Below are 20,554 nucleotides of genomic sequence, written 5' to 3'. Positions count from 1 at the left end.
ACCCCACATCTCTGGCCTGTACCCCAGCTCTTGTATGCATAAAAAAATAAGTCTTTAAAAAAAAAGTACAGAGGCATAATATATTGAAACCAGATAGCACACTTGTTAATTTTTAAATGCAAATTTTAATTGTTAAAGCATGCATCATGAGGATTACTTAGTGGCACGAAGTCTACAAAGCAACACAAAATTCTAAAAGAGGACATCCTGTAGTGACTCAGAAATAGTCACTTCACCTGGAGTATCTTTATATTCCCCACAATCCCAAAAGTGGTCCCACTATGTGCATCGAAGGAACCTTAAAGCCCTAAGACCTTGCTGTGTCCAACAGGACAGTGAATCCTATGAGGAAAGGGAATATATTATCTAACACCACCCTAGCATCTAACATGGTGAGTACACTTAGTAAGCAATCAATGAACAGATTATCACTCTTAGATATTTAAAGATATTATTAGCCAAAATACTTTAAATAAAAATTACAAAGCAAATATGCAGTATCTATAAAAACTTCCCACTTTTCCTATATGATTACTTATTTTAAAGCACAGTGGATGGTTTTTTTTTTTTATTTTTTTTATTTTTAAGATTTATTTATTTATTATTTATACAGGCACTGGGTACAGTCAGAAGCATGGGAGGGTGAGAGAATTCACCAGAGCCAGAGCGGGGAGCAGAGCAGGCAGAAGGACCGAAGTACACTGCTGAGGGGAGCAGCGGGCGGCAGGAGAGGTCTGCGCGCCATGTGGGACCCTCCTCCGGTGGCCGGGGAGCAGCCGGGGATCGAACCGGCGCTGCAGAGGCTGCGGGCAGCTTCGCAACCCAGCACTCAACCGCTGCGCCACCGGGGAGGCCCCACAGTGGATGGTTTTTAAAAAACTATTTTCTATTAAATAACATCCAGCCATCCGAGCATACACTGATAGCTGATATCCCTATTTGGGACTCTAAGGCACTACAAATGTTAGTGCTGGGCGCTTCTACTTACTGTTTCTTAGGTCTGTGAAAATGAACAAGTTAGTCCTAGTTAACCACTGCCAGATGAAAGGCTAGAACTTTTAGTTTAAATAAGGCACAGGTCAAAAATTGACCATGATTCTCTTAATGCTCACAGCAATTTCTTGCTAATAAACACTACGAGAGGGGGCCAGAGAAGTTGGCTGAAGAATACAGACGAAATTCCATAGATACAATTCTCAAAAGACGAATTTGGTTCCATGAAGTCACAATGCATAGACATAATACATGTACTTTCCTATATTAGCCTCATTTAATTTAAAGAAGGCTATATAAGCACTGGCAAACAAACATTTCACAGCCCCCTTTAAATCAAGAACCACACCTGAATACTGAAACTGGCTTAAAGAGGGCAGCTTTCTTTCTAAATTATGAAATAATTAAAACATGACACAGTGAAGATTAATATAGTTTATAACAATATAGACAACCAGAATGTACTCACTTGCAATCATGACCTTTATGACAAACCCTTGCACATTCTGTACAACAACAGAGTGATTCCAGCAAGCCACACGTTCGGCACTCAAAAATATCCTAAAATTGAAAGGATATACACCCTTTAAAAGAAATACATATACCTCATCATAATAATTATTTCTGATATTTTCTAAAACAATTCATACAATGACAGCAAAACAAACTAATGTGCTCTGGCAACAGTCACAGGTAGTTTATTATACAATTGGAAATTATACAAATGGAAAACAAATAATACCAGTAGGGGAAAAATTATTTTTTTCACAGTTACCTATATCAAAAGTTGTGGATCAGATTATATTATTCAATAAAGATTTCTAATTTTCTTGATATCCCATAACTAAATTAACAATCAATTCCTTTGTCTCATTTACTTAGGAATTAAAAAGTAATTTTCTTTAGAGAATTTTATAACTCAAGAGTAAAAGGAAACATGAGGCTTGCAATTTCAAAGAACTATAACCCTAGTGACAGTAAAAGGGAAAAAGAGAAAACCTAAAGCGATCATAATTAGAAATGTATAACTTACCTGGTTAATGTGTTCTGCTCCAGTCCATGTGAAACTGCAAGTATCATTACAACATAAGACATATAAAGGGGAGTCATCAGGGTTGGTACCTGATGGGCAAACCATTCCCATAAATACATCTTCTTCTTTTTCACTTGAGGATACTTCAGCTAAAAAGATTAAGAATACAGTAGTTCATATATTGAGAATGTCTTCTTCACACCCATCAACTACCTTCCTTAAAAGGAAAAGCTCTAATATTTACACAGTATAAATCAGAAACTAACATATAGTGATTAAAAAAAAATTCATATACAAAGTGAACAGGCAAGGAAATCTGGCCTCTACAATGTCAAGTAAACAAAGTATAATTATATCAGTTACAAAGGACAATACAAACATATGAATATCACGGCTATCTGAACTGTTAGCTCTGCATGATGCAATGAAGATTCAAGTTCTACTTTTATTTAAGAATTACAGACCATCTAGTTTTTGACAGTGTTTTAAAAAGATAACTATTGTTTTAAAGGCTACTGGCAGGAATTGATATTCCTTAATGCTATCTATTAAGCAGGAGTTCCAAGTCAGATATAAGAACAGTGAGACATTTGCCAATTTCTATAAAATATTATCATGACCACAAGCTGCTGATAGGTTCTAGCAGTAATCCATTTTTATTTTCAAAAGACCAGTTAATTTGGTATGTGTTATGGAAATTTTTAAAAGAAATTTATGTCAGTTGCTCTTTGAAGTAAGTTAGAAAACTGAAAAAAAGTATGAACACATGAATTTTATTATTTATACTAATATAAACATAGTCAAAATAATTATCTTGGTAATTTCAAATCAACTGAGTATTTATGTGCACAGTAGAGGATCTATTCAAATTAAAAAATAAGCAATTCATTAAGGACTTGAAGTAAGTTACCTTTTGCAATTTTCTGGGCTGTTTCTAAGATGGTAATTGCAGCAGGATAAGCTCGGCCACTAACAGCTGACATAAATGGTGTCATCCCTCTTGCATCCCTAAAATAAGAAAAAAATGTATAAAACATTATTATTATTATTTTCTGATCATAAAAGAAATACATCTTCATGATGAAACGAAAACTAATTTTTATGTCTCATCAATAAAAGAAAATCCTGGGTGGTATTTTCTGGTCTCACTAAAGAAAGAAAGTCACTTCTGTGGAATCCTTGTCTTTCTAAACCATGTTTCTCTTTCTTAGCCTTAGTGACACTTAAGACTAGACCAGCAAGGGCTGTAGAGTTAAACTAATACTTTCTAGATGTGGGGATAGTAATGGGCTCTATCTCATACAACTGTGGTGATAATTAAATGAATTAATATTTTAAAAGCTTCTAGAATAATGTCCTGCAAATAAAATGTGCTCAATAAATATTATTAGCACCTATCATCCCCTAAAAAATACCTTCAATTCTGCTCACTGAATTTCTTCTATTCCCTCCGGGATTACCTGCATTTCCTAAAATTCCATCCTCAGTCTTCCTCCCTCTTTCATCCATCATACAACTAACCACTTCTTTAAACTACCTTATCTATGCTTGCTTATTTGATTAATCTACTAATGGATAGCTCAGTGACACCTCACATCCAACATGTCTAACAATGTCACAAATTATCTTTCTCCCAAATCAGCTCTCTACACCTTATATGTGAGCCAAAGTATCATTTTCATTAATAACTGAGACAAAAAAAACGGATTCCTCACAAAGCCTTCTTAAAACACTTTTTCACTTTTTGCATCTGATCTTTCATTTACATTTTCATCAACTCATTAGTTTATTGCAACACACATATTAAATGTTACAGGTAAACATACAAAAACAGTCTGGTTCACTCTATTCTTGCCCTTTTTAATCCTTTTTATACCACTATCCCAATACTATCCTTGTAACCCCACCTTAGTCTAACCAAAGTCATTATTCAGAAACCAAAGTGGTCACTTTAGCCTAAAATTTCAAATTAACTAGCTATTATTCTCTTCTGATCTTTCTCTTTTGGGGTGAGTTAGTGTTTCTTAAAATATCTGTTTCCTCCATTTCTATATTGCTGCTCACTCTTCTTCCTACATATTCCTAATGGTTCTACTGAAACTTCATTTTTATAAAACTGCCTGCTCTAGAATGAAAACATTTCTCCCGTCTGTTTACTCCCAAACATATTTATGTATCTCTCCTACACCAAATTACTGTACATGTGGCAAATGTATAATATTTCCATTTGATTATAGGCTAGTAGAAGACACAGATAAAGTATGATTCTATAACACAAAGTTCTTCAATTTTTTACAGACATGCTCACATTTTCAGTTAAAAACAAAACAATTATCCAAAAAAAGCTTCATGCTATCTGCTTCAGGGAATTATGAGCTGGTTGGAAATAACAGGATCCTGTTATCTTTAACAACTAGAGTGATTTTATCAAAACTTACTTTTTAAACTTATATTATAAAAGCCAAAATCTAATCACCCACATCTAGGATTGGAGAGAGACTAAGGAATGAATCCTTAAATTGAAAATGAGTATTCTTTTCTAAATCCCTCATACCCCTGCACATACTCTCCACACATACAAACATCCAGCACCACTATGCTTGAATTGAGATTAAGAAGATGAAGAAAAGACTTTTTGTAACCGCATCATCTATGTAACTAATTTCCAGATATACCACTTAGGAAATTGTTAGCAACTCTAGAAAATTCTCCTATATTTATAATTAAAAAAGGACCAATTTGAGAATCTCTATGCTTGCACACCCCAGTGTCAGCTAAAACAACTTTGCCTCTAATTTATTTCAAAACTAACATCAATAAGACCACCTGATTAATAGAATAGCATTAGTTTCCAAATATTTTATCTACTTTCTCAGGTAAAGGAGAAAAAAAATCCACCACTGTAAGGATACTAAAATAAAGGACTAGTAAAATAGAAATGCATGATGGATTAAAAATGAAGAGAAAGGGAACAATACAATAAATGTTTAGACAATACTTTAAAAATCCTTTAAACAATGATTCTGAAGAAATTATACAAATATAACATGCTTAAAAACACCATAAATACAAATTAAAATGACAATTGAAAAAATAAAAAGATATACTGCATATATTTGTATTTAACACCATTTTTATCTGTACCTCAAATCATAATGAATTATTTATAATCCAATGACCTACTTTACTAGTGGGACAGTAAATGAAGTAATTTACTTCTTTAATCATGAATTCAAAATTGGATCATTTTCATCCAAAGGTCATAAAAGCTTAAGTGTGAAAATTCCCCTTGCCCTCAAAAAAAAAAAAACCTCAAAATACCTTCTTGTATGTAAATACAGGAAGGTAGTAAAGGTAGTAAAGGAAGGTAGTAAACTCCCTATGATTGGGAGTTTCAGTTCTAGAATCAAGAGACAGACTAGGGTGGGAGTTCCAGCTGTGTCACTCACTACTAGTCTTGTGAGCTTGACTTTCATGACTTTCATGCCTGTTCCTTCAAATGTAAATGGAGGTGGAGTGACAGCACCTATGCTCCAATCAGTTATTTCAAGAATTAAGAGTTCATGCAGGAGGAGTCTGGCACATCTATTAGCTAACTTTAAAAAAGATGCTCATTATTACGAGTTTCTAAACAAAGGACAGAGACAGTCTATTAACAGTCAATGAGCATTTACCACAGAAAATTTATCAAAAACTATGTATAATCCCATGATAATTGTGCAAGCCAAAAAAATTTCCAAAAAAACCATCAGATTCAAACAACAAATTCCAGACTCCATCCCCAGACCTACTGAGACACACTTTTAGTGTAGTGTTGGAAGAATCGCTAACTTTCAATTTCTCAGGTCATAGGGATATAACCAACTTATGAGTACACTTGAGAGTAACTGTACTATAATCGTTTTAACACATGAATATACACCCTGATCAAGGTGACATAAAAAACAATTTGTATTCATCTAGGGTATACTCTTATGATCTTGGAGCAGGCCTGTTTCACTGAAAAGAGCTTAGTAACAGGGAATACAATGTCAAAATTTGATAAATTATCTTAAAATCACATAACGTAATTGTCCACACATTGCAAGAACTGGAAAAATAAAAGGAAATAAGCTAAATTTTCATATCAAAAGTATGTTCAACTTCTTACTTGGCAGAGAGGAGTTCTCGTAGATAAGGCTGCAGAACAACACTGTCACATAGCAATTTTAATATAAAATGAGCATTGGCCTTTCGATCTTTGGATTCTACCACAGATGGCTCTGTCGAAGGACCTGTAATTAAGCAGACCATGTAATAAAAAAAGAGTAAACAAGACAGAGTGGAAGAATATTATAGAATAATATACCAAGTATCAAATGAGATATAAGAAAAAAGTTCTAGTATTAGCAATAAACTAGTAACTTCATTATAAAGAATTAAACACACTCACAAGTTTTACAGTTCTTAACTAATGAAGTCTTTGAATATATATACCACAATTTTACTGATACATGGAAGATAATTCAGATCATTAGGATGCTTTGCAGGTCAAGAAATTCTCCATGAGATGAAAGTGTAGATCTGTGGAAACCTATATTCAAAGCATATATCCCTTTATCTTCCAAATTCCTAGGCAGATAAAATAATAGAGGCTCTCACCTGGAATGGTAGAGGTGCTTGGTCCTTGACTGGTGCCAGTCGCTGCTGTGGTAAGAGATCCCACAGCAGGGGCCAGGATAAAATCAATGTCACCATCTTTCAGTAAACAGAACAGCAGGATGTACATCATTATAGGCAACATATCCCTAAACATTCTTTTAACTGGCCTTAAGACTTTTCTCTGCAAGTCAAAGCTCAAATCAGACAGAGATTTAAGTAAAATCTCTTTTCCAAACTGTAAGAGAAGGAATCCACTAGGCAATTATTGCCGTATCTTCATAGTAGCTTCTTGCCAGTATTGCAAAATTTATTTCAGTAACAAGAGGGATACCCAACAAGAATTTATAGAATTTTAATTTTAAAATTACAAACACTTTATGCCAAATCTTTATAACTAAGTTATAATACTCATTGGCTATTTTTAAATATTCCAAATTTCTAAATAGCCCATTAAAATGTACTATTTCTTTTTCCTATAACCTTGTTTTTTTATTAAACATAAACGAGATCTTACCAGGATCCATTGCAGGAGGGTCAGGAACCCAGCTAGGGGGGGCTATGGGAGGTGACACTGGATCTTGGTGGTCACTGGATGAAGCTCCAGCTTCATGTCGACCCAAACCAGCTGCTCTCAAAGAACGTCTCATCATTTCCCGTAATCTCAAACTAAAAAAATAGACACAATCAGAGCTCACCACCATGACTAAATGTAATGAAAAAGCGCACAGAACTTCTCATCTGAGATCAAAGTTTGCTCTACAAGCAAATACTCCAGACAAGGGAAGTGCAGTACACATGCCAATTCTGGAATCACAGAGTAAGTCAGTGAGGGATAGAAATGAAACTGGGGGTTCCTAATACCCAGTTCAGCACTTAATCACTATATTAATAGCTCCCACACAAACTTAAGCACAGGGAACAAAAGTTGCAGTGAAAATTAGAAAATAATCTTTGATACAATTAAGAAAAATGAACAGTTGAACATTAAAACAAAAAAATTTTCTGTCCCCTGTTTATAATCAGTGAGAATTAAGTTTAATAATAGACATCAGCAACATACTGATTAGCACAAAACCGGTAATACTATTAGCCCACTAAATCCCATTTCTATGATCCCTAAAGCAATCTAATTAATGTCCACACAATAAGCAGTTTTAAAACAAATACCAATAGATTTTTATACAAAAAAAAAAATCTTTAACAATACAATTTGCATCCTAAGGAAATGAATGAATGAAACTGGAGCTTGTGAAATGTGTTGTTGGGTTAATGTCTGGGCGTGATTTTATTTCTCCTGCCATATGAAAAAAAAACAAAAACAAAAACAAAAACAAAAAACAAAACATACTGCGCAGGTGTGTGTACATCACTAAAAAGAAAAAGAAATAATCACAAGTACAGACCTTGTAAGGGGCCATGGTTAACTACCTATATATAAATCCATACCTAAGTAATGTTACAGAATTAACACAGTAAGAACTAATAGCAACTAAGAGAGAGCACATAAGGCAAATCCCTTCACTCAGTCACAATTTTAGAGCTTCTAAATGAATAAACGGTAAAAATTCAATTTTATGGGCTAGGCAACACATAAGGGACGTCATTCTCCCATGCAGTTTTAATCCCAAAGACATGATATTTCTGATGTGAAAGACCTAACAGCTTACCAGGTGAGCACTATGTGTCTCTCTCTCTCTCTTTATATATATATATAAAAATAATTTATAAAGCTTTATTAATGATTGAATCTCTATAACTACAATTTTATCTGAAAGCAAATTTTTTTTCCATATTGATACATTTTCAATTATATACGGAATTTTTTTTAAAGCAGTTACAAAAAATTTCTTTTAAAGGCTACTTTCAGAAACATGTCTATTTTATAAAGCTTGTGTATGGTAATAAACCTTTGGAAACAAACATTCTTTGGAAGAGTCTGCAAAATAGATTTTAAAGTCTCACATAGCAGATTATTTATTATTAGTCACTATTAAAAAATAACTATAGTTGATTCTTTAATTATATCAATGTTATCTCCCCAAATTAGAAATCTGAATTTAAGAATTTTTATAATATGGAGGAGCAGGCCACAGCAATTATTTTAGTCAGTCACTTCCCTGTCCAAAAACATCACCACCAGAGAAAGGCAGGCCCTTACCAGTAACAGCGCTCACCAGGGTGACTATTCACACTGTGATGCTCCCATACAAGTTTGAATAAGCTCAACACAAGACACCTTGTATCCTAATGTGTCTTACTCAAAACAGAGAAGAAAAAATTCAGCAATTGGGTGGCACTGCAAATAACCTGGAAGTAAATACATGTTTTGGGTATATCAAGAAGAATGTCTGCACCAGCATTACAAATTCAATGCCTGCTGGGCCCAGAGGTAAAATAAATTGAGGGAAAGGGCAGACAGGTATAAGCAGGGATTAATGGCAAACTAGAGGTGTACATGCTGATCTAAGGCATTCAAATTTTAAAAAGGCTTTTTTTTTTTTTATTTTAACATTGCAGAGGCCAAACAAAACATATGTGGGCTATTCTCCCAATGCTAGCTTAGAGTAGATTAAGAATAAGTGAAGATAAATTGAGACCATAGTCTATCTTGAACTTGCAAACTCCCAACTTTGTTGTTGTGATGTAGTCAATTCAATATTAAATGAGGGGGCTCATTCTTTGTCATTTTTTTAAAAAAGTCCTTAACCTCTTTTCTTCATTAGGTCTTGGGAACATTTTTAAGTACAATGCCCAGCTCCTCATATAGATTCTTTAAAAACAAAAAACAAAAAACAAAAAAAGAAAATTATTCTTCAAGATGTTGTACACAATTCATGAAGATTCACCTGTATCCTCAGTGGCTGAGGACAATACTGAGGAGATACCACCTTGGCTGCTAAGATTCAGAGTTTTGACATTTCTTCGTATAGGCTTGCCTGTAGTCATCGTATTTTCTGACAATATGGAAGAATTCAAGGATGATGTAATTTCCTCTTTGTAAGCACGTTATATCCATGCTACAGAAGCCTTAGAATCCAGTCATGTTCAAACATACCACTGTGACAAAAAAGCGAAGGTCATGTGTCTTCCAGATTAACAATCTCTAGAGTACATACACCTGTAATCAGATGCATCAATCAAGCTTTCCACTAAATCTGCCCTTTGTACTCAGGAACTATTGAGTCACATAACAAAACTTCTGAGTCAAATCATCATCTGAAGGCATTTAACAGTACTCCATTCAATATTGCAATTCATCAGTTTTGAGCTTTACAGCTCATGAATCCCAGCCTGCATACTCATCAAGGGGCATCGCCTAGAAAATCCATTGTAGGCTAGAGAGGAGGGTTTCACTTCAATGAAGCAGTCTGTGGACTTCCTACTGCCCGGCGTGGATAATAAGACTCCTGTGCTTTCATCTGTTCAACCGGCAGCCCTGAGTTTGAATTGGTTAAGAGCACTGCAGTGAAATCTTCAGCAAATGCCTCAAAGGAGCTTACTCTGCAAATTATTTCTGTGAGCAACAGATCACCCACTCTTGAAGCTCCTTTTAGTCTTTGCCTTCAAAATAATCCTTACATGAAAAAAAGATGGCAGCACTGGAATTGGACAAACCATATCAGAGTCCAACTTGATTTGCACCTGTATTTTCCCTGAGGAAATGAAATACCTGAAATAATTCAGACACTAATTTCATCATGAAGAACTTAAGTTGCTTTCCATTTTAGACCACTTTGCCTAGTGTAGTCCTAAAAAAAATAAGCTGGTCATAATCCCCATTTTATAGCGTCTACATGTTTTCATACTGTTTTAAATTAAAATTTGGTCACCCATATATTTTTTGATAAATCTTATTTACTTCAGGATGTTTTTGAACCTGGGAAGCTATCAAGTTGGTATCAATTTAAGAGTATTTTTAAAGGGAAAGTTGAATATGGAATAAAACTGGCAAAGAGAGTCTTCATTTTAAGCACATCTTACAACCTATCACATTAGCACAGTAAACAGTGCTTCCATTAACTATCTGACAAGCATCCGAGAATTCTGGCTCTGGTGTCTAGAAGAAATGTGTCTTTTCTTGCAGTTAAAAAAAAAAAAACAACAACAAAAAAAAACCCTATAACCTAAGTTCTTTATATTCTTCATCTATTCAAACACTTAGTAATTCTAAATGTGCTATATAGTTACATCCAACTCACAATTCAGAAAGTCTGAAAATTTAAAGTACCAATGTGATTCATGGGAGTGATTCATAATATTCACCAGCTTTCGTTTCTTCCCAGATCATTAAGACATCTGAGAGACTCACCTAAATAAGCAATCTGAAAATAAAAGGCTGATTGATGTTCTTTCAATTATTCTATTATTTGTTCTTCAACTAAAGAAAACTTCCTAAGAAGCAGGAATGATAAATTGAAAACACATACAAAGAATCAAATTTGAACTACCTGCCTAAATTATCTCAATTTTTCAAGCATCCTAGATCCTACCGTTCTACTCTTAAACTTTAATTAGATATTACCAGATATTTTTTTCCAAGGGTAATATTGGGAAGAACAAAAACAAACCAATTTATGCATATAATAGATAAAAAGATACATTTCTTTCTGTGCCTGGTTTGTTTCTGTCAATTAAACTTTCCTGGTAAAAGTCACATTACCTTCGGCTACTTGATGATCCAGCCCGATTACCTGGGCCATTACTTGAAACAACTGATATTGCATTTGCAATGGCCTCAACAGCAGAAAGTCTTTCTGCAAATGTGTTTCTTTCAGAGCGTTCTGCTTCTGAAACATAGAGAAAAGAATTAGAATGAATTCAAACTTTTGTTTTATACTTTAGTGTTATAATTTACATACTAGAAATAATTTTAATTTATTAAATTTTTCATTTAATTTTTCCTAATTTTTCCTCCTTAGAATCTTTAATATGCAAGTTATTTCCTTATTCTTACTTTTCAACCTTCAAGGGTCAAAAGTAAGATTATTCCTAAGTAGAGTGAAATTTCATTTTTATTACCAAAGAGTTATCATATCAGTACCTTAGTCTTAGTTTATATATTATAATCTTTTAGTACAAACCACCATTCAAAAACAGTAGCCACTAAAATACCATTAGCATAATTTAAAACTAAGAAAAAACATTATGAATTATATAATTGCACTTTAGGGTTTTCAATTTTACCCATTCATTGAGCCACCAATTAAAAAGTTTATGGCAAAAAAAAAAAAAAAACAAACTTATCTATCTCTCCAAAAACATATAACAGCTCATTATTTTTCCTCCACATTCTGAAAATTGGGATAAAAGATGCTTCAACATAATTTGGCTTAACTTGCTAAATAATTTCCATTAATAAAAGTCACCTGCAATTATAAAATCAGTAAAGTTCATTAAATACTATACATAGACTGTATATGTAATAGAAAACAGAGTTCAATACAACAAAACATTGATAAAATTATTATTTGCTTAATGTTACACAGGTACCTAGACAAGAGGACAGGCATTTTTACCATCAGAGACGGAATGCCTAGATTTTGCAAACCAGAGTGAAAGAATATCTAAGTTCTTTATAGTGATTTCATTTTCTTTTTCTTTTTCAAAATTGCCTAATTCTTTTTAAAGACCTTGTTATAATTCTTAATCTCACCTTCTTCTTCTTTAGTTTCCTTATTGCTGGTTGGAAAGCAAACTGATACACAAGCATGCAAAATGTTTCGATTTCCATCACATCTGTGGCTGATGAACGTTTGTAGCATCTGTAGATTTTGCTCTAAAACAACTGCTTGCTCAAGATTCATAAGATACTGCCGACAAGCTTCATAGTCACAGCGTAAGATGTGCTGCATTAAAGTTTGTTTCTGTGCTCACACAAATTAAAGAAAAAAAATAACCTCAATGAGTTTAAATAGCACATTGCATTAAGCCAAAAAAATTCCCACGGCCAGCACAATAATGTAATTGGCCCTGCAAATAAGTAGAGACAATTTCAGGTAGCCTGACAAAAGGAGTTGTACCTAAGAGTTCTTCTAAACAGCATATAACAGACAAGAATGGGAAAGAGTAAGTACATTTTTTATAAAAGACCGGGAAATATTTGTAGCAGGTATTTGTAACAGGAAAGCAGTTATGTGCAATGTACAAAAAATGAATGGGGATGGCTTAACTTGGCCTGTAGGCCAGCCTATGCCCACCTCCGGTTTATAAGATATATAACTATTCATGTTAGAATTCTATCAGTATTGATAACCAACTAAGCAAAGGATACATATTTTATTCCAGGTTTGTTCTCATACCCTTAAAGGTGGCATATGAAAACCAAAACTTTCAATTCTCCCTAAAATCTTAACAGATGCAACATCCCCAAATATTTCATTGTCAAAGACACAAAAATTCTGATAAAGCATTTATAGAGCACAGCATTAACTACCTGTGAAAGAGCATGCTATAGACTGTGTTCCCCACCTTGCGCCCACCCCAATTCATAATTCGAAGCCAAATTCCCAGTGTGATGTTTACAGGTGGGGCTTTTGGGAGGAGATTAGGTCATAAATGGAATTGGTTTCTTTAAAAGGCGCTGAAGAGGCTAAAGTTCTCCCCTTCCACCTTCTGAGGACACAAACAATGGACATCTATGAACTAGTAAGCAGGCCCACACCAGACATCAAATCTCCCCATGCCTTGATCTAGGACTTCCCACCTCCTTAATTGTGAGAAGTAAACTTCTGTTGTTTACAATTCACTTGCCTATAGAGAACCAAAATTCTATAGAAGTGGGGGAAGAGAGGGGCACAAGGAAAAAAAACTTCTGTCCCTGCAACATGTGAGACTGGGCATTCTTACTACAAAACTAAGAATATGGTTCTGAGCTGTCTCCAAAAACTGTGAGCTCTAATTCAAGACTGAGATGAGATGATCCCCCATAAGACTAAATTTGCTAAAGTCTGGTGACATATATGCATTAATCAGTATACCAAGAATATAATACATATTAAAGTCTCTTCAAAGACTAAAAAAAAAGGATAGCACTTTAAAAAGCAATTAAAATCAAGATACTCGGCTGCACACCGCCGTGATAGGGATTATGTTCAAGCAGCCTGCCTGCCATTTGGTTGCAAGCAGCTATTCCACAGGAGCTCTCATCTCCAACCTGCCGGGCTGTGTACCTGGGTTTCATACTGAGAGTATCGATACCACATTTACTGTATCACACACAAAGAAAGTTTGTTCTGCACCACTCTATTTAGTATTTCACATACTGCCTCTCAGATCCACAGAAAAGAGAAAAATGAATGATCTTTTCAAGCTGTCTGTCAAGACTCTAGCAGTGTCTTCTGAATTAAAATGCCAAGTAGTTTCAAAAGTCACATTACCTCCACAGCCATGATAATAATAGCAGCTTTCTTTTTGATTGTTGAATTGGCAGGAAGATTAATTAAAGAATGCACACCCATTCCAAGACTACTAATAGGTGGAAGATCAAGCCAATCAGGATCCCTTATTCCTCCCATGCAATCTTTGGCCATTGGGTAAATAGTACCATTTCCATCTCGAAGAATAATAGGAGACTCCTATATTAGCGGGAAAATAACAAAGTTAGTTCTCAATCAAAACTATGACTGTGATCTTTATAATAGGTACATTTCTACTAGTAACGACCAAATAAGAAACCTAGTATTAAAATGTGCTGAATATTCTAAATTCTTCAATAGTTAAATAACAAGCAAACTAGAATTAGACTCTAAGCTTCACAAAAATGCCAATGTTGTTTAATTACTTTTCAAAAACAAAAATATGACTCTATACCTGTCCAGCAGTAAAAATGGCTACATTCCTCTCATTCTGACCAAGGAAAGCAATGCTGCTTGTAGGAAAATTATTTTCCTGTTCTGCTTTTCCTGTAGCAAGGTCAAAAATACAGTATCGCACCCAATTTCCAGTCTTCAAAACAGCATGGACACCTTCAGAAACACACAAATGTATTATACATCTTTAGTTATATAGCTTTAGTCATCTCTACTAGATGTCTACCAAATTTTGGTATCTCTGGCCACGTCTGTAAATCAATGTCAAAACACACATTTTATTACATAAAGTTATACACAGGACAAAAATTGCATGAGCCCTAAACCTCTTTATCCTACCCCTTTTTACTGTGAAAGTATTAATGGGACATAGACTGCCAGTTGAAAATGGAATCTTTACCTTTGGAATCCACATTCACTGCTAGAATTTCTGTTTTTTCAGGTATACAAAGCTTTTTAGGAGTCCTTTGGAAACAATCAGGAACTTTCGGTGTCCCACCCGTTTTCACTACCTGCATGACATAAAAGGAGTTTTGTTCTTAAACTCTGTAATAAGCCACCTCAAGCAGTCATTTCCATTATTCACCTGATGAGTGGTCCCTCTACACTTACCTGCAGTTCATCAATTCTAAGTAACCTACAATCTTGTAGGAGAGAAGAAGGATCAGCATCTGAACCAGAGCTGCTCTGACAGTTTGTGTTATTGGACGTTCCTGGAAATTTTACAGCAACATAAGCACCATCCACTTTTAGCACCTAGAAGTATAAATACAATTAATTATTAATAATCACTTATATGAAATCAATGTGCAAATAATGTTAATTGAACTAATACTGAAGGCATTTAATTCCTTATGAGTATGTTTCCTCAATATCACTAAGTTATAAAATTAACCTCCACACTAACAAAACCTTTCTTGTTGATGGCTATGTTCAAGGTTTATTTTCTAGAAGAAAACTAACCCAGCCACTGATTATAGTTTATGGATGTCCAGCAATCAACTGAAAAACATTAAGCATAACCCATGAAATCCTTCCATCCTCCTTCATTAGTTTAGAGCCCCACCATGTGAAAGAACTCTCTTGAAGATGGTCATGGGCTACATCTACACTGACCTACATGGTAACCACTAGCCATAAGTTGGCACTTGAGCACTTGAAATGGAGTTAATGTGACTAAGGAATCAACATTTTAATTTTAGTAAATTTAAATTTAAAGAGTCACATATATAACTAGTGGCTACATACTGGATAACACAGGTATAGTGAGCAGTGTACAGAAAGACAGCCCAAGACTTGAAATGTGACATGTGAGTTCAATCTCTGCTACCTACTCTCTTTGCTACTGAGAAGTGTAATGTTCTCAAAAGAAAATACCTGTCCATAAACTACAGTTCTATTTTATGAATTAAATGGAACAGTGTATTAGAAAGGCTTTTGAAAACTGCAAGACATAGTGTATCTACTCCTTTCTTTAAATACAAATGAAAGGCCATCACATTTCAGAAACTAATGAGCAATCAGGAAACCCTTTACTTTGCAGATCTTGTACAACTACAGATGTATTTTTTGTGCAAGTATGTGAGGAGAGAAAGGTGAAATTAATGGCATTTAGTTAATGAACTCTGCTTGCTTGGTTTCTTAGAAGGGAAGACCCTCTCCAGGAAGAAGGGAAGAGAAAGTGGAAGGTGACTTAAAGAGAGTAGTAAGATTTTTAAATGTTAAAGAGGTGGCTCTCCATTAGAACTGTCTAATAGGTCTGAAAATGGGCTCTATCAAAAATTATTTATAACCATAAATGCTTAAGGAGAGCATAAAAATAATCGATCCTTCTGTCAGGGTCAGAGGAAATGCCTAAATCAGATTAAGAGCTGGAAATAGATTACCGAAGGTGGTTAAGTAAAGCATCTCTGAACCAAGGACTGATGAACACTTACCAACCACAGGGTTTTTGGACAACCAGTACTGTTACAGCATTATTAATAATGAGTTCTTAGATATTCTGAACAAACCTTGCCCACAGGAACATTCTTAACATCTTCCACAAAAACGACTTCCCGAAGAGACCACTGCTCTTCGTTGACTTTTTCCTCTTCCTTCGGGGCAGGGGTTGACCGTCGTCGTTCTTAGACAACAACAAAATGGTAAGTACCAAAAAGAAAATGTAAAAGAGACTTTATAGATTTCATCTAAATATATGAGAAAAGATCACTTTCAAAGGGATACATATTTGAAATATCCCCGCAAAAATTACATGAACAACTACTGCTTTATAAATTAGGTTTTGGGACCAACTTCCACTTAAAGTGAATTCATAGTTTAAACAGCCACGTCAGCTAATATCTAACTATATTAACAATATGACGAACAACTGCAAAGAAGAAATAAAAATAAAAAGCCTATTTTAGAGCCTCAAAATTAGGGCTATGTGACTGAGGCTATGTGACGGGACATAGTTTAGAAAGGAAAACTTGCTGAACTGCTCTTGAAACTATCAAATAATGGGCATCCCCGGTGGTGCAGCGGGTTGAGCACCATGCTGTGAGGCTGTCCGCAGCGTGGGTTTGATTCCCGGACAGGGAGAAACCCACATAGTGCAGCAGACCTCTCCTGCCTCGCCCACTGCTCCCCTCACCAATGTCTTCCATCTGTCTGCCTGTTCTGCTCCCTGCCTTCTCTGGTGAATTCTCTCACCCTCCTGCCCCTCTGAACTGTATCCCAGTTCTTGTATAAATAAATAAAATCTTAAAAAAAAGAAAACCATTAAAAAAAACCTATCAAATAACTATTAAAAATGTAACTTTCAAATTTCTCAGTTTCAATGCAACCACACTGTAAAATAAATTTTGAGAATTTTTAAAAAACTCTTTAAATTCAAGGTTCATCAATAAGTTTCGGTTTATAAATGCACAAACTCTGAGTAAAAGTTGTTGCAACCAAGATATAACCAGTTAATAGTAACAGTCTCAACAAAGATGGGCAAATATTCTTAACAGCAGTTATTTCCCTCTAGCACTGCAATGTATTACACATATTGTAATAATTTGTAACTCAAAGCCAACAGAAACAGCCAACACTATAAAATCTGTTTTTTCCTTTAAATGAAGTCGCATACACAAATTATCAAGCCAGCAGAAGCACTATTTGTATAAAGATATTTAAAACAGTATGAATTGTCTCAAGTCAGGAATAAACATAGCTGTCTGCTAGGGACCACACGCTGATCCTGGGGACCACACATACACTTACTATATGGCATTGATGCACTACTGGCAATTGAGGACGCGTCACTGCACGTGGATGCCGGAGATGGTGGAGGACCCATTTCCGTTTTCACTGGTTCCTGTTTACTTTCAGGCCTGATATTATTAGAAATAAGATTCTCCTTATAATTAAGAATATTATAGATTTGGCAAGTGTCAAATATCCTGTTATTAAGGCTCAAGTTTATTCTAATAAAAGAATGAAATACTAAAATGTTTACATAATGATCTATTTTTAGGATTCAAGGTACTAAAAAGGGTATACAGTAACTATTTTCAAATTTTTAATGTTCTAAAATGGAAAAGGAGAACTATACCATATAAAGTCATCAACAACTTGGAACAATGATTCACATAAGCATTACACAGAAATAACCACAAAAGTTATATTCAATTTATCAACATAGCTTTATCATCAGTCTCTTATGCAAATAAATTTCACAATTCAATGAACCCTAACTTGGACATAGCAACTTAAATAATAAAATGGTAAAGGTAAATAGACAAAAAGACTACTAGGATCATTAATATCTTAGAATTCAAAGGAAGGATTCAATTCCTAAGGGCTTTTTAATAAAAATTTATTCTTGGACCATCTGGTGATGAACCACACCTGCTATTCACTAAAAGACAAATTATAGGATTACTGGACTACATCCTTCCTCTCTGAGTTAGTTCATCAATGCTCCACTTAAGAAGAGATGACTACAGTAACTATACAATAGTCCACAGATGGTAACAACATATTTTATTCATTAAAGGACAGCTGTCAGTTTTTAGTCAGAAATATCACTAATTACTCAGAAATTTGTTATATGTATACAAATATTAATCAGCTTGGTATATATGGTAAAATCAGGGCCATTATCCTCTCATTTTCTATTACCCTTACTAGGAATTTCACCTGAGCTTACAACTAGTCCGCAGAAATCCAGAATTATTTCACCAGCATGTTAGCAAGAAGGCTTGGTACTAGCACATGTGAACACTTGGCTGCTCTGCCAGTCTCACGGTGGTGGAAGAAAGCGAACACTGACCTATCGGCAGCATGCCTTTGCAGTCATTTCAATGACTAGTAAAAAAGAATCTATTTATAGGAAATAATTATATTGTTAACATTTCACTACGCTCCTTTACTAAATTTATTAATCTAGATGGACTATTTCAAGGAGAATCTTGAAAAACTTCATAAATTACAGGATTTAAACAGCGTATTCTAATTTTGTTTACACCATAAACATGAAACATTTCAAGTGTTCTTTTAAAAACAATGAAATTGCAACTGCTCTTTGTATTTTTAGAATAAAAATCAGTGTAGCTAGCAGAAAAGTATACAGTCCATTTTCAAAAACAAAACAGAAAGCACTAAGACAAACTAAAAACTTTAGGTATAAAATACAACAGCTTTGGCTTATTAAGCATCGTTTAACTTACTGAACCTGAATTTTCTGAATTTGAGTTTAGATTTTTAACATTAAGGGGAGAGCAGCCAATTCAGTTTTAAAAACCTGTATGTGCAGTACAAACACAATCACTTCTTTTTAATGTCTGCATACAATCAGAAAACATCAAAATATTTAAAATGTTATTTCTAGACTGTGGTGAGTATTGCATTATATCTCCCATGTTTCTATAATGATCATATTTTTATAAAATTATTTTGAAATTTGATAAAATTTTTAAGCTCACATGCCAAACAACCAAATCATTACACATTAAATATCTTTAAAGATGAGTAGATGCTTTCTGAAAGCAGAGATGTATAATCTGTATACCTGGTTCCCAAACAATAAATCAGAATGTGGGCTATACACAATCTAGTGGAATTTCTGTCTGCATATCCCTCCATCCCAAAAGCTTATAAATCCTTTGCAGAATTTTCCTTCTAGCAAACTAACCTGTAAAACCATTTCAATGATCAAGATGCAGTCAAGACATTAGGCAGAAATTAAGATAATTACCGGGGGCCTCCCTGGTGGCGCAAGGGGTTAAGCACTGTATGAGGAAGCAATCTGCAGCCTCTGCAATACAAGTTTGATCCCCAGCCGGCCAGGGAGCAACCCACATGGCGAAGCAGACCTCTCCTGTCTCACCCGCTGCTCCTCTCAGCAGTGTACTTTGGTCAATCTGCCTGTTCTGTTCCCCACTCTGTCTCTGGTGATTCCTCTCACCCTCACCCCCATCCCTGGGATCTCTGGCCTGTACCCCAGCATAAATAAATAAATCTTAAAAAAAAAAAAGAAATTAAGATGATTACAAAAGTTAGGACTAACCACATTACTACTACTACACAACACCTGCAAAGGATACATGCTAATGACAAAACAAAAATATCAAAAGAGGGCCTCCCCGGTGGCACAGCGGTTTTGAGCGCTGGGTTGCGAAGCTGCCTGCAGCCTCTGCGTGCCGGTTCGATCCCCGGCTGCTCCCCGGTCACCAGAGGAGGGTCCCTCATGGCGCCTGCTGCTCCCCTCAGCAGTGTACTTCCGTCCTTCTGCCTGCTCTGCTCCCTGCTCTGGCTGTGGTGAATTCTCTCACCCTCCCACGCTTCTGACTGTACCCAGTGCTTGTATAAATAAATAAATAAATAAATAAATAAATAAATAAATAAATAAAAATATATATATATAATATATATATAATATATATAATATATATATTATATATATTATATATATAATATATATATAAATATATATATATATATATATATATATCAAAAGAGAACACCATACTGCCACTGTGACTACTGAACAAAATACAAAATACAAAAATTAGCCAAGTGCAACAGTAAATTTTAGCAATTCCTTTCAAAA

At 34.8% G+C, this 20,554-nt stretch overlaps 1 protein-coding gene across 2 annotated transcripts in view; it reads right to left on the bottom strand.

The window, feature by feature from the left end:
• The window catches only part of UBR5 (ubiquitin protein ligase E3 component n-recognin 5), a gene marked incomplete at both ends in the record, with an annotated part of 124,086 nt that overhangs the window by 38,155 nt on the left and 65,377 nt on the right, over positions 1-20,554 (bottom strand). For both annotated transcript variants that reach the window (XM_084229427.1, XM_084229428.1), the window contains 14 exons: positions 1,463-1,554; positions 2,027-2,175; positions 2,937-3,034; positions 6,177-6,300; positions 6,668-6,763; positions 7,182-7,333; positions 11,328-11,454; positions 12,321-12,531; positions 14,044-14,241; positions 14,477-14,631; positions 14,876-14,987; positions 15,088-15,231; positions 16,488-16,600; positions 17,725-17,834. In XM_084229427.1, coding sequence (XP_084085553.1) covers positions 1,463-1,554; positions 2,027-2,175; positions 2,937-3,034; positions 6,177-6,300; positions 6,668-6,763; positions 7,182-7,333; positions 11,328-11,454; positions 12,321-12,531; positions 14,044-14,241; positions 14,477-14,631; positions 14,876-14,987; positions 15,088-15,231; positions 16,488-16,600; positions 17,725-17,834 — 1,881 coding nt within the window. The remainder of the gene's footprint in view (positions 1-1,462; positions 1,555-2,026; positions 2,176-2,936; positions 3,035-6,176; positions 6,301-6,667; positions 6,764-7,181; positions 7,334-11,327; positions 11,455-12,320; positions 12,532-14,043; positions 14,242-14,476; positions 14,632-14,875; positions 14,988-15,087; positions 15,232-16,487; positions 16,601-17,724; positions 17,835-20,554) is intronic.

Source organism: Talpa europaea (assembly GCF_964194135.1).
Source record: "Talpa europaea genome assembly, chromosome: 3".
Taxonomy (NCBI): Eukaryota; Metazoa; Chordata; class Mammalia; order Eulipotyphla; family Talpidae; genus Talpa; species Talpa europaea.
Note: the sequence above shows the minus strand (reverse complement) of the source record. Positions and strands in the feature narration are given on the sequence as shown.